Below are 12,161 nucleotides of genomic sequence, written 5' to 3' on the forward strand. Positions count from 1 at the left end.
GCAACAAAAAGGGATCAAAAAACAACAAAAGTGACAAGTTCTCATAAAGTTGCCTAGGCTGCCCCAGAATTTGCCATCCTATCTCAGCTGCTTTAGTAGCTGAAATTGCAGGCATGCACTACTGTGCCCAACCAAAATCACTCATAAATAGTTAAAACAGTGAATGTGTTAACTCTGGATTCAAGGGTGTATTTTTTTTTTTTTTGATCATCAACAAGATCACCTTTGGCCCAGGTTTGGTGGCATAGGTCTGTAATCCCAGCAACTCAGGAGACTGAGGCATGAGGATCACAAGTTCAAAGCCAATCTTAGCAATTTAGGCCCTATGCCACTTAGTGATACCCTGTCTCAAGCAAGAACTGGGGATGTGGCTCAGTGGTTAAATGCACCTGAGTTCAATCTCCAGTACCAAAAAAACAAAAAAGCCTTCAGGGAAATTAGTGTAAGATCATTAAAGTGCTGCTTGGCTTTTTTATTTTTTTATTTTTTTCTTTTTAAATTTTATTTTGATACTGGAGTGGAACCCAGCTTTGCTTTTGCCACTGAATACATCACCAGTCCTTTTGATTTTTATTTCCGGACGGGACTAAATTCCTGGGGACCTCATGAAGTTGTGGAGGCTTGCAATCCTGGTTCAACCTCCAGAGTGACAGGGATTGCAGGCCTGTATCACCATGCCCAGCTTGCTTGAATGTGGGTTTTTTTTTTTTTTTTTTTTATGTGTTGATAGGCTTTAATTTATTGATTTACTTATATGTGGTATTGAGAATCGAATCCAGTGCCTCACACGTGCTAGGCAAGTGCTCTACCACTGAGCCATAACCTCAGTCATGCTTGAATGTTTTAAAGAATACATGTGGTTAAAATTTTTGTCAGGGAATTGGGAGATGTAGGAATTCTCTCCTGGAGAGGGGAGGTCCTGTTTGGAGAAAGGCAAAGAAGGGTGTCTCATGAGGAAATGGATTAATGGGAAGTACAATAAGATTGAACTGGTCGTTGACTGCTTATGTGACCTGAAAAATGGCCGATAATGGACACTTATCCATGAAAGAGAGAGATCTGTGAACTCTGATCCACAAGGGAGTTAGATTGAAGGAATTATTATGTAATTAAAGTTTGGTGCGTGACCCCTCTGCCTTCTGGGAACTGAATTAAGGGATGAATAAATGGAGGAGGATAGGGTTGTCTTAAAGGTAAGTCATGACTGAGGGAGGAGCGGTTTTGGCAATCAAACTTTGCTGTAACTTGATGCTCCTCTGCAGCAGAGGTAGGAGTCTGGAAGCCGGGGTGGTATCTCAGAAAGGGTCTCCTGGGTGGGAGCGCCAGTGAAAGCGGTTAGGCGACATTGTGGCCACAGGAGAGGCGAAGGATGGCTGGAGCCCGCGGACCGTTAATTACTGCCAGCCGGTCATGATGGCCCTAGCCTGTAATCCCAGCGACTCAGGTTGAAGCTGGAGGATCGCAAGTTCAAGACCGGCCTGGGTAATCTGGCGAAACTGTCTAAAGGGCCGGAGATGGAGTCAGTGATTCAATTCCCAGTACCGGGGGAAAAAAAAAAAAAGTACTTTGAGCAAAGAACGCGCGGGAAGTCCGGAGTTTTCCCGCCACGGCGGGAGCATGATCAGTGACGTCAGAGCTCCGCCTCCACGAAGAGGCGGCCGGTGGGATCCGCCCTTACCAACATGGCTACAGGCTTGGTACCCGAAAAGAGCTTATAGGTTTTGCCGCGACTCTACTTCCGGGGCGGAGGCGGGACTGCCCTGTGGAGCCCTACCTCTTCCGTAGTGCGCCCGCGCGGCACAGAGAAGTAACTAGTCTCTGGGTTCCGCCCCTCTTTCGCCTGTCTAGTTGCTGAGTTCCTGAAGCGTGCTGCGTCGGCAACGGTAGTGACGCGCATTGCCGGGAGAATGGCGGACTCCGGCGTGCGCCGCGTGATTCCTAGCGACCTGTATCCCTTAGTGCTCGGCTTTTTGCGTGATAACCAACTCTCGGAGGTGGCAAATAAGTTCGCCAAAGCTACAGGCGCTGTGAGTTCTTGGCTTCGGGCGCGGTCTGGGGTGGGATGACCCAAGACTCCAGGCCCTGACATGCTTTAGGTTTTGGGGGAGGTCGGTGGGATCCGCCAGTTCTGTTCTCTACGTGACTTTTGTGTCGGACCATCCGGAGTCACGGAAGAAACCCGAGAGCTTCGGCGCTTTCTCTTCCAAGAGGTGTCTTTGGACTACGCCGAGTCCTATTGCTTTCCTGGTGAGCCAGGAAGTGGCGGCAGCGTGGGACCCGCGTGGCCTAGGTCACATGGCTGGCAGAGTGCGGAGAGTAGCTAGCCCCGCGTCCCACCGCGGGCATTGATGGCGCCTGGTCCTTTGCGGGGGCTTTGTGTTGGCCTAAGCAAAACGTGGTTTGACCTTACCTTCTATCTCACTTACCTGGGACTTGGAAATAAAATGAAATTGCTTCAAAAACGAAGGCTAGGATTTGGTTAATGAGTAGGGACAACGTTCAGCTTCCAGTTATACATGTATCATAGATAGCCCTACCAAACCAGAGTGGCAGTGAGCTTGAACCTTTGGGTAATGGAATCAAATCAATCTAGGTTTGGGACCAGGATCTGTCACTTTTTAGATTATAATCCTGGCAACTCGCTTAACCTTTCTTAGTCCGTTTCTTTTCTACAGCGATGTCATCCACTTTATAAGATTTTTGCAAGTTTCAGTAAGATAAATATACAAAGTAACAGCCCCAGCTCTGGTTCACAGGAAGTATGGGATGAGTGACAACTGGTATCATAGTTATGTCAATTTATGGTACTCCAAACACCTGTGAGAACAAGATGATCAGGACTATGAAAGATTTGTAATCTACATGTCAAGAAAATGAGTTATGCCTGCATGGGGAACACACCTTGAGAGAGGACAGAGTGGAATTCCTTGGGATGATAGCATAACTAAAAAAGTAGGTCCAGGGCTGGGTTTGTAACAAAGTGGTAGAGCACTTGCCTAGCATGTGTGAGGCACTGGGTTTGATCCTCAGCCCTACATAAAAATAAAAGTTATCATGTCCATCTACAATTAAAAACAGTTTTGTTTTTTTTTTAAAGACTTGTCCTTTTGTAACAAAACCAGACTGCAGAAGTAGAGGATCAAATGAGTGTATAAGGGACTACCTTAACCCGGTGTCCCTGCCATGTGATTTAGCTGTTTTCTTATTGGCACTAGAGAGTGTTCAAGGAATTGAGCATTTTGGAGTTAGTATCCTTTGGTTGTATGTGACAAAAACTAATCTTTATGAAGGGCTTACTAAAAGCCAGATGCTATTTCTGGATGGTGAGTCCTTTCTGTGCATTATTGCTTATTCTCCCAACAATTTAATGGGATGTGTGGTGTTATCTCCTTTTTATAGAGAAGAAAACAATCTGAGAGATTAAGTAATTTGCTGAGAGTAATACAGTAATAACTACATAGGTGAGTTTACTTATCTGACTCTAAACCTGTACTTTTTTCTTTGTGTGTTGCTGGGTATTGAGGCAGTTACACACGCTAAACACACTATATTGCCACTGGGTTATATCCCTAACCTATGAGCTTTTACATATGTGCATACTCTTAAAGCCTTGCCATTTTTTACATCAGTTAAAGCTCCAAATCAGTTTAATTAATAGCTGAATACAATTATTTGTTTTAGCAGTATTGGGGATTGAATCCAGGGCATTCCACATGCTATGTAAGCACTCTACCACTAACCTACATCCCCAGACTTTTAAAACTTTATTTTGGGACAGAATCTCGTTAAATTGCACAGACTGACCTCTAGTGATCCTGCTGTCTCAGCCTCCTGAGTAGCTGGAATTATAGGTGTGTGATACCATGACCAGCTTTTTTTTTTTTGTGGTGCTGGGGATCAAACCCAGGGCCTCGTGCTTGCAAGGCAAGCACTCTACCTACTGAGCTATCTCCCCAGCCCCCATGACCAGCTTTGAATGCAGTTCTTTACTGAGTATGTCACAGTTATCAGTCTTCTCTGGGAGGCTTGTTTCCAGTGATCTGGTGCGGGTGATCTACATTATACCAGATACCACCTTGTATTAATGTTTATGCCCTTGTTTCAGTGTAAGATTAAATTCTTAGATGAAAATATAATACTAGAGTAAAAGGAATGAACTTTTTGAAAAACTTTGATAATGCCAGGTATGGTGGCACACTCCTTTAATCCCATCAGCTTTGGGGGCTGAGACAGGATCAAAAGTTTGAGGCCAGCCTCAGCAACTTAGATTGTCTCAAAATAAAAAAAGACAGGGAATGTAGCTTAGTGGTAAAGCATCCCTGGGTTTAATTTCCAGTACCAAAAAAAAAAAAAAAAAAAAAAAGACATAAAGATGGATTGGCAGGCAGTGGGTAGGTGGTTGCCACAAACTACAGAAATAACCCAAATTTTTGGTGCCAGAACTTGGGAGATACATAAGTAGAATATTTTTCTCCCAATATGTGCAAGTGGGAAAAGTTTTGTGAAGATTTAATATTTCAAGGTGAATGGATACATAACAGGTCACAATTAATGAAAATATAACACAAAATCTGACTTCTCTTGAGTAACTAGGATAATGTTTTCTTACCCAGCTCTCTCTTTTCTACAGACGCAGCAGGATGCCAATGCCTCTTCCCTCTTGGACATCTATAGCTTCTGGCTGAAGTAAGCCTTCCCTTTTCCAGTTGGGCTGTTTTTTCCCCCTGAGGTGGGATGGGCTGTGTTCCTTGGTTTGAGAAGGTCCTGATCCCCCAGAAGTTAGCCTAATCTACCTCAGCAGGTCAACCAAGGCCCCAAAGCGGAAGTTACAGACAAATGGACCAGTGACTAAGAAGGCTAAGAAGAAGAGCTCATCCAGTGACAGTAGTGAGGACAGCAGTGAGGAGGAAGAGAAGAAAGTTCAAGGGCCTCCAGCTAAGAGGGCTGGTAAGGGGGTTGAGCATGGTGGCTCCAGGAAGACAGTTTGCCCCTTGCCTGAACCACATGACTGATTCTTACTGGGACCTGTACTTTCATCCAGCTGTACCTGGCAGGAGGGCCAGTCTGCCTCAGCATCCTGGAAAGACTGTGGCCAAAGCTTCAGAGAGCAGCAGCAGTGAAGAATCCAGTGATGATGAGGAGGAGGAAGAAGAGGAGAATAAAAGAAAAAGGCTTCCCAGGTTTGTAGCTTTGAGAAAAGGCAGTTGCTTAAAGGTTTGAAAAGGAAGGAACCTAAAATTGGCCTGTCATTTGTGACTAGCCAAGGGGTGATGATGGCTGTTTAGTAGGTGATTATGGGGAAGAAAACATGAGGGTTTTCATGGAGATTTGAAAGTCTGAAAAGAATGTGTGAAGTTGAAGTAGGGCTTTGAATCTAGAGGAAATTCAACTCTGAGTGGTTTGGGTTCTTTTGGGACACTGTTTAGGTTTCCAAGAATGAGAATGTATTTTGTTAGGAGTTGTTGGCAGGCTATAGCATGGACAAGGCCAGTATATCAAATGGCCAAACTTTCTGTTTCTTTTATTAAGTGTTTATCCTTGCCATATTCTGCCCTGCTTGAACTTCTCTCATCTGTAGTGTTCCATTGGGTCCCTAAAAAATTAAAGGAACCTGGGATGTCCTTAGAGCACCCAGAAACTCTTACTGATTCTTCTGTTTTCTAACAGAAGGGAGTTAAACCCCAAGCCAAGGCAGCCAGAGCTCCTCCTAAGAAGGCCAACAGCTCTGAGTCTGATTCTGATTCAAGCTCAGAGGATGAGGCACCGAAGAACCAGAAGCCAAAGACAACACCTATGGCAGTGAAAGCTCAGGCAAAAGCCCCAGCCAAACCAGGTACTGTTTTTGTTCCCCAAACGGGCCAGGGGCTGGGTGCAGGTAGTAATACCTGTAATAATCCCAGTGACTCAGGAGGCTGAGGCAGGAGGATCATGAGTTCAAAGCCAGCTTCATTAATTTAGTGAGGCCCTAAGCAACTTGATAAGACCCTGTCTCAAAATGAAAAATAAAAAGAACTAGGAATGTGGCTCAGTGGTTAAGAACCCCTGGGTTTAATCCCCAGTACAAAAAAAAAAAAGGATAGACTGGGAACCACAGTGCCCTGGGGACTGGTATTAAAATTGCTCTTTAGGCACCAGATTGAAATGGTATTGGATGTTGAATATCAACACAGGTATTGATCATGATTGGTGTTTTGTTTTTGTTTTGTTTTTTAAAGAAAACTTCTGTAGTGTTCTTTGTGATAAAGGTTAGGTTATGATTTATAAGAGCTTTTCTGAATAGTGGCTGAAATGAAAGAATTCAGAGGGTATATTTAAATGATTCTTCTCAGGTGTACCAGCTCGAGCAGCACCTAAAGTAACCAATGGCAAAGCAGCTAGCAGTAGCAGCAGCAGCAGCAGTAGCAGTGATGACTCAGAAGAGGAGAAGGCAGCAACCATCACCAAGAAGGTCTGGGCTATAACTTCTCTCAGAGAAGACGTGGCCCTGGGAGAAGGGGGTGTGTTCATTCTCAGAATTGTTTCGGTCAATATTTTCCTCTGATAATCAGTTTTTCTCTCTGATGCAGGCTGTACTTAAAAAGCAAGTTGTAGCAAAAGTCCCAGTGAGAGCAGCTGTCACCCCTACACAAAAGAGCTCTAGCAGTGAAGACTCCTCCAGTGAGGAGGAAGAGGAGCAGAAAAAACCCATAAAGAAAAAACCAGGTGATTGAACTTGGGAAGTCAAGCTATATGACTGGCCAGTACTTAGTTGCAGTTACCACATGTAGTTCCATAGAGCTACTTGAGTGCCTTCATAACATGACAGCTAGCTTCTCCCAGAGCTAGGAATCTAAGAAAGCAAGGAAGAAGCCACAGTGCTTTTGTATAACCTAGACTCAGGATTGAGCTAAGGTCCTTGTGCATGCTAGGCAAGTGCTGTGCCTCTTGAGTCAGCACTTGTATACATAATTTTTTAAACAGGTCCCTACAGTTCAGTCCCTCCACCTTCTGCTCCACCACTGAAGAAATCCCTGGGAACCCAACCTCCCAAGAAAGCTGTGGAGATGGTACAGCCTGTGGAAAGCAGTGAAGACAGTAGCGATGAGTCTGGTGAGTCAGAGATGCTGCTTCTTCCTTAAAGTGAGTCTGGAGAGGTTATAAGAATTAGGAAAGTAGAAATCTCTTGACCTTTCGGGCTGGGGAGATAGCTCAGTTGGTAAAGTGCTTGCCTTACAAGCACAGGACTGTGGGTTCGATCCCCAGCACCGCAAAAAAAAAAAAAAAGAAAAAAAAAAAAGAAATCTCTTGACCTTTCATTGTTTTTGACTAAAATTAAACAGGGCCAAGGCATGGTGTGTTTTCTTTGTTTCTGTTGCTCTTCTGGTTGGATTGGAACTCTGCGCCCAGCATAATAGGTATTTCTTCCTAGATTCAAGTTCTGAAGAAGAGAAGAAACCCCCAGCTAAGGCAGTCATCTCCAAAGCTACCACAAAACCAGACCCAGCAAAGAAGGCAGAAGAGAGCTCTTCAGACAGCTCTGGTAAGGGTACAGAGGCCCTCAGGGCAGCTGCTATAGGGCTCCCCAAATCCGATTTGGGGAGCTCTTCATTCTGTTTTCCTTTGTCTAGACACTGACAGCTCTGAGGATGAAGCTCCTGCCAAGCAAGCTAGTTGCACCAAGAATTCCATAAGTAAGCCAGCTGCCACTCCCAAGCCACCTGTGGCTAAGTCAGCCATAAATACTAAGCAACCTGCATGCAGTGGCCAGAAGCCTCTGACTAGAAAGGCTGATAGTAGCTCCAGTGAGGAGGAAAGCAGTTCCAGTGAGGAGGACAAGAAAAAGAAGACTGTGGCCACCCCTAAGTCCAAGGTGACTGCCAAAACAGCACCATCTCTCCTTGCCAAACAGGCTCCTCAGAGTGGTGGGGACAGCAGCTCTGATTCAGACAGTTCTAGCAGTGAGGAGGAAGAGGAGAAGACATCCAAATCCCCAGTTAAGAAGAAGCCCCAGAAAGCAGCAGGGGCCGTAGCCCCTTCTAAAACAGCCTCTGTAAAGAAGGTAAAGGCCGAGGGTAGCAGCAGCTCCTCCTCTGATGATTCCAGTGAGGAGGAGGAGGAGGGGAAAAAACCCAAGAGCAAGGGCACTCCAAAACCACATGCCCTCAAGGCCAATGGCACCTCAGCATTGACTGCCCAGAATGGAAAAGCAGGCAAGGACAGTGAGGAAGAAGAGGAGGAAGAGAAGAAAAAGGGTGAAGTGGCAGTTTCCAAGCAAGGTCTGTATCCAGAGAACCTGTCCATGGTTTTGTTCCCCAAGTCTAATGGGATACACTTTTGGGTGTTGGGCAGTGAGAGAATGCCCAGCGACTTCTTGGTTTGGACCTTCTGTGGGAACCTGAGGGGAGGAATAGGAAAATACATGAGTCTGGCTTTTTGTTTTGTAGGTTCAGGAAAGAAACGGAAGCAGAATGAGGCAGCAACTCCTCAAGCAAAGAAGATTAAGCTTCAAACTCCTAACACATTTCCAAAAAGGAAGAAAGTAAGTTGTCTTTTTATTCTCAGAATCCAGTCTTTTAAAACTAAAAGGAAAATCTGCTATCATCTTTACAGTTTGGCCTGACCCTGCACCATTCAGGAGAGCCGGATGTGGTCAGAGGACCACATCTTTAATTTCCTACTTAATTCTTTAGGGAGAAAAAAGGGCATCTTCCCCATTCCGAAGGGTCAGAGAGGAGGAAATTGAAGTGGATTCACGAGTGGCAGACAACTCCTTTGATGCCAAGGTGAGAGGGGAAGGCATTCACCATTCTTGGGAAAGGCGGGAGGCTCAAGGAAGCATTTGAAGCCCTCCAGGTTCAGGTTGCCTTGGACAGGGAGTAAAAAGAGAAGACAGGGCCCTGGCATTGTCCTGTGTGTGTTAATTGCCTCTCTCTCCTTACCAGCGAGGAGCAGCTGGAGACTGGGGGGAGCGAGCCAATCAGGTTCTGAAGTTCACCAAAGGCAAATCCTTCCGGCATGAGAAAACCAAGAAGAAACGGGGCAGCTACCGGGGAGGCTCTATCTCTGTCCAGGTCAATTCTGTCAAGTTTGACAGTGAGTGACCTGGGGCTACCCTTGGCAAAACAAGGGCGATGATGGGAGGCCACTCATCTCCAATGGACCTGGAAACCCTCAGCACTGTTAGGGCAGGGTTTTGGTGAGGACAGAAGTTTAGAGTAGGTCCTAAGACATTGCAACAAAATGTCCTCTCTGGTCCTTTTCTTTGTTTCTAGTTTTGTACAGATTTGTTTTTGAGTGTTGAGTATCAGGGACAATGCAAGAGGAATGTTGTTTTTTTTAAGAAAATCATTTTAGTTGTTCCTGTCTTCCTGTTCTGTGGAAGTCCTCATACTGAGAAATTTGTACATTTTATATTAAATCATTTCTTATTGATTTTTGTTGTGATTTTCAGAGGTGATTTCCCACAGGTAAAATCTTAATTATTGCTCAAGACATGGTAAAGGGTCACATAAATTTTTATAATTGAAGGCTTCTGCCCATGTAAGTGCACATGGCCACATTCATCCCCACTTCTCGTGGAGCCTTGGTAAGGGACATCGAAAGAATGGTTAATGTGTATGTATGTTTGTTAAGCATGCATTAGAGTTCATCCTCATTCATTGTGTCTTGAGACTGAAGCTTTGAACCAGCATGGACCTAACCAACTTTTTGGGATAAAATTCACTGTTCTGTTATAGGCAAAATTCTAGTTAGTGTGGTGTGAATGCCATGGGTCAATTTAAAATATTATGTTTTCTGTAATTTTGTCATTATTACATAATGTTTGCAATACATATAGTTTTAATTTGAAAGCAAACTTTTGTATGGTTGGAAGTATTTTTCAACAACTTGACCCTTACTAGTGTTGTGCAAAGTGGAAGACTACATCTTCTCCTGTTTTTACATAGTTGAGAACAAAATCACATTAATTTTATGTGAAAAGTACATTTTACTTGGTATTTCTGCCTTGGTAGCAGTGGTGACCCAGAATTGGTTTTACTAATTTCTACATGGTTGGGAATTACTTACTGATCAAGAATATAATTCTTATAAGAAAAAACAACTGTGATTAAAAACCTCAGTCCTCAGTACAACTAGGTTACATTAGGTGAATCCAGAGGTAACTTTCATTTGTGTGCTCACAGGTAGAAAAGAACCTTTGCAAAACAGATGATCTGATAAAATTTAAGTAGAGTGGGATTGGGAGAGCATCCTAATAGGATTATTGTGTCTTCAGGTTGGTACATGGGAGCAAGTTTCTGTTCAGAAACTTAACACTGAGTTAATTTAAAAAAACCAGTGAGCAGAGCTTGGGGTGTACCTCAGTGGTATAGCACTTGCCTAGCATGTGTGAGGTCCTGAGTTCAATCCCCAGCACTATGAAAAATAACTAGTGAACAGAGACATGATTCCTAGACGAAGAAAGCTGATTGTAAGACTGTCTGAGGTGACCTTTGGGGATACTCAGCCAGAGAATGAGGAGGAGAGAATCATTGAGCTTTCTGGAGTCTGGGCTGCCCCTTTGAGAACATGTGCCCCAAGCTTTCACTGATGCAGTTTAGGTCTTAAGAGTAGCCTTCCCTTGTTTGAATTCCATACTCACTAAATAACCTAATAAAATCTGGTTTTTAGGATAACTGCTCTAAGAAAAAATGCACTGATCATGCTGACATAGGTATTTCAGTCTGCATGGCAAAAGTTCTACATCTTACTACAATATAATAAACTAACTGGTTTATAATGTGTCTTGGGAGTCCTGTTATTGTGAGCCCGAACCATCCTGCTCAAACCAGAGCAACTTGGGTGCAAAGTGGAGCCAGGGTCCACACCTGTGAGTTCACTGCAGTGGCTCCTTGGCAGCATCTCTCTTGGCTACACCTGGTCTCCTAGTGCCTTTTCCAGGCTTTATTTCAGCTTGCATACAGTCTAAACTAGGGGTTGGTGAAATGACATGGCCAATTTCAGCCATGCCTTTTTTTTTTTTTTTTTAATAGTACCTAAAAATGTTTTTGTATTACCTAGGTTTTTACCTTTTTAAAGGCATTTTTTAAAATGTGGGGCCAGGTGCAGTGGCACATGCCTATAATCCCAGTGACTAGAGGCTGAGGCAGGAGGATTGCAAATTCAAAGCCAACTTCAACGTAGACCTTAAGCAACTCTGAGACCCTGTCAAAATAAAATATAAAAAAGACCTGGAGAGTTGTTAAGTGCCTCTGGGTTCAGTTTCCGGTACCAAAGGGAAAAAAATAAAAAAAGCACAGACTTGCGAATGGTCCATAAAACCTAATTTTTTTTTTTTTTTTTTTTTTTGTGCCCCTTTCAGTATTGGGCATTGAACCCAAGCCTTTGTGTAAGAGTTGAACTCTCTTATCATTGAGCTACATACTCAACCCTTTTTAATTATCTTTTTGGGGGGCACCAGGGATTGAACCCAGGGACACTTAGCTTCTTAGTTCTGTTCTTTGCCTGTTTTATTTCACTAAATTGTTCAGGGACCCTCGACAAGTTGCTGGGGCTGTCTTCAAACTTGTGATCCTCCTGCCTTAGCCACCAGTAACTGGGATTGCAGGCATATGCCATCATGCCTGGGAGCCTAAAATATTCCAATGTAGCCCATTACAGAACTGATTTTTCCAACTCCAGGCAGGCCTAAATCTGTGCTTCATAACACCAACTGAGCATGAGAATTATCTGGGTGCTTAAAAATTATTGATTCCGGGGTGGGGGAGGGGAAAAATAAAATAAACATCATTACCCTATGTAAATGTAAAAAAACAAAAAAAAATAAAAGGAAAAAAATCTAAAAAAAAAAAAAAAAAAATTGATTCCCAGGTACCCATCCCCAGATCTGTTGAGTCCGACCCTGGTGCTCCTTTGTGGGGGGAGGGGCGTGGTAGCTAGAAATTGATAAATCTCCCTGGTGAGTCCAATAAGCATGCAGAATTGTGAACCACTCATCTAAGAATATTTGAAAATGAATGAGCTGGTTTTGGTGCATGCTTGTAATCTCAGCCACTAGGGAGGCTGAGTCTGAAGGATTACAAGTGACAGGCCAGCCTCAGCAACTTGGTGAGACCCTGTCTCAAAAAAGGATGTAGCTCAGTGGTAAAGTGCTCTTGTGTTCAATTTCTAGTACAAAAGAA

General features: G+C 43.9%; 1 protein-coding gene across 2 annotated transcripts; it reads left to right on the forward strand.

Annotated features, from left to right (window-relative positions):
- The first annotated feature begins 1,836 nt into the window (after positions 1-1,836).
- Positions 1,837-10,763, forward strand: Nolc1 (nucleolar and coiled-body phosphoprotein 1). 2 transcript variants are annotated; one of them, XM_047554474.1, is made up of 13 exons: positions 1,837-2,027; positions 4,631-4,686; positions 4,799-4,947; positions 5,042-5,184; positions 5,668-5,833; positions 6,330-6,448; positions 6,567-6,702; positions 6,961-7,089; positions 7,409-7,519; positions 7,608-8,255; positions 8,424-8,518; positions 8,670-8,762; positions 8,922-10,763. In XM_047554474.1, the coding sequence occupies exons 1-13, from the start codon at positions 1,908-1,910 to the stop codon at positions 9,078-9,080; spliced, it is 2,124 nt and encodes a 707-aa protein (XP_047410430.1). In that variant the 5' UTR covers positions 1,837-1,907; the 3' UTR covers positions 9,081-10,763. The 2 variants fall into 2 exon arrangements, with proteins under 2 accessions (XP_047410430.1, XP_047410431.1); XM_047554475.1 differs by having other exon boundaries at positions 4,802-4,947.
- Positions 10,764-12,161: the final 1,398 nt, after the last annotated feature.

Source organism: Sciurus carolinensis, chromosome 5 (assembly GCF_902686445.1).
Source record: "Sciurus carolinensis chromosome 5, mSciCar1.2, whole genome shotgun sequence".
Classification (NCBI taxonomy): Eukaryota; Metazoa; Chordata; class Mammalia; order Rodentia; family Sciuridae; genus Sciurus; species Sciurus carolinensis.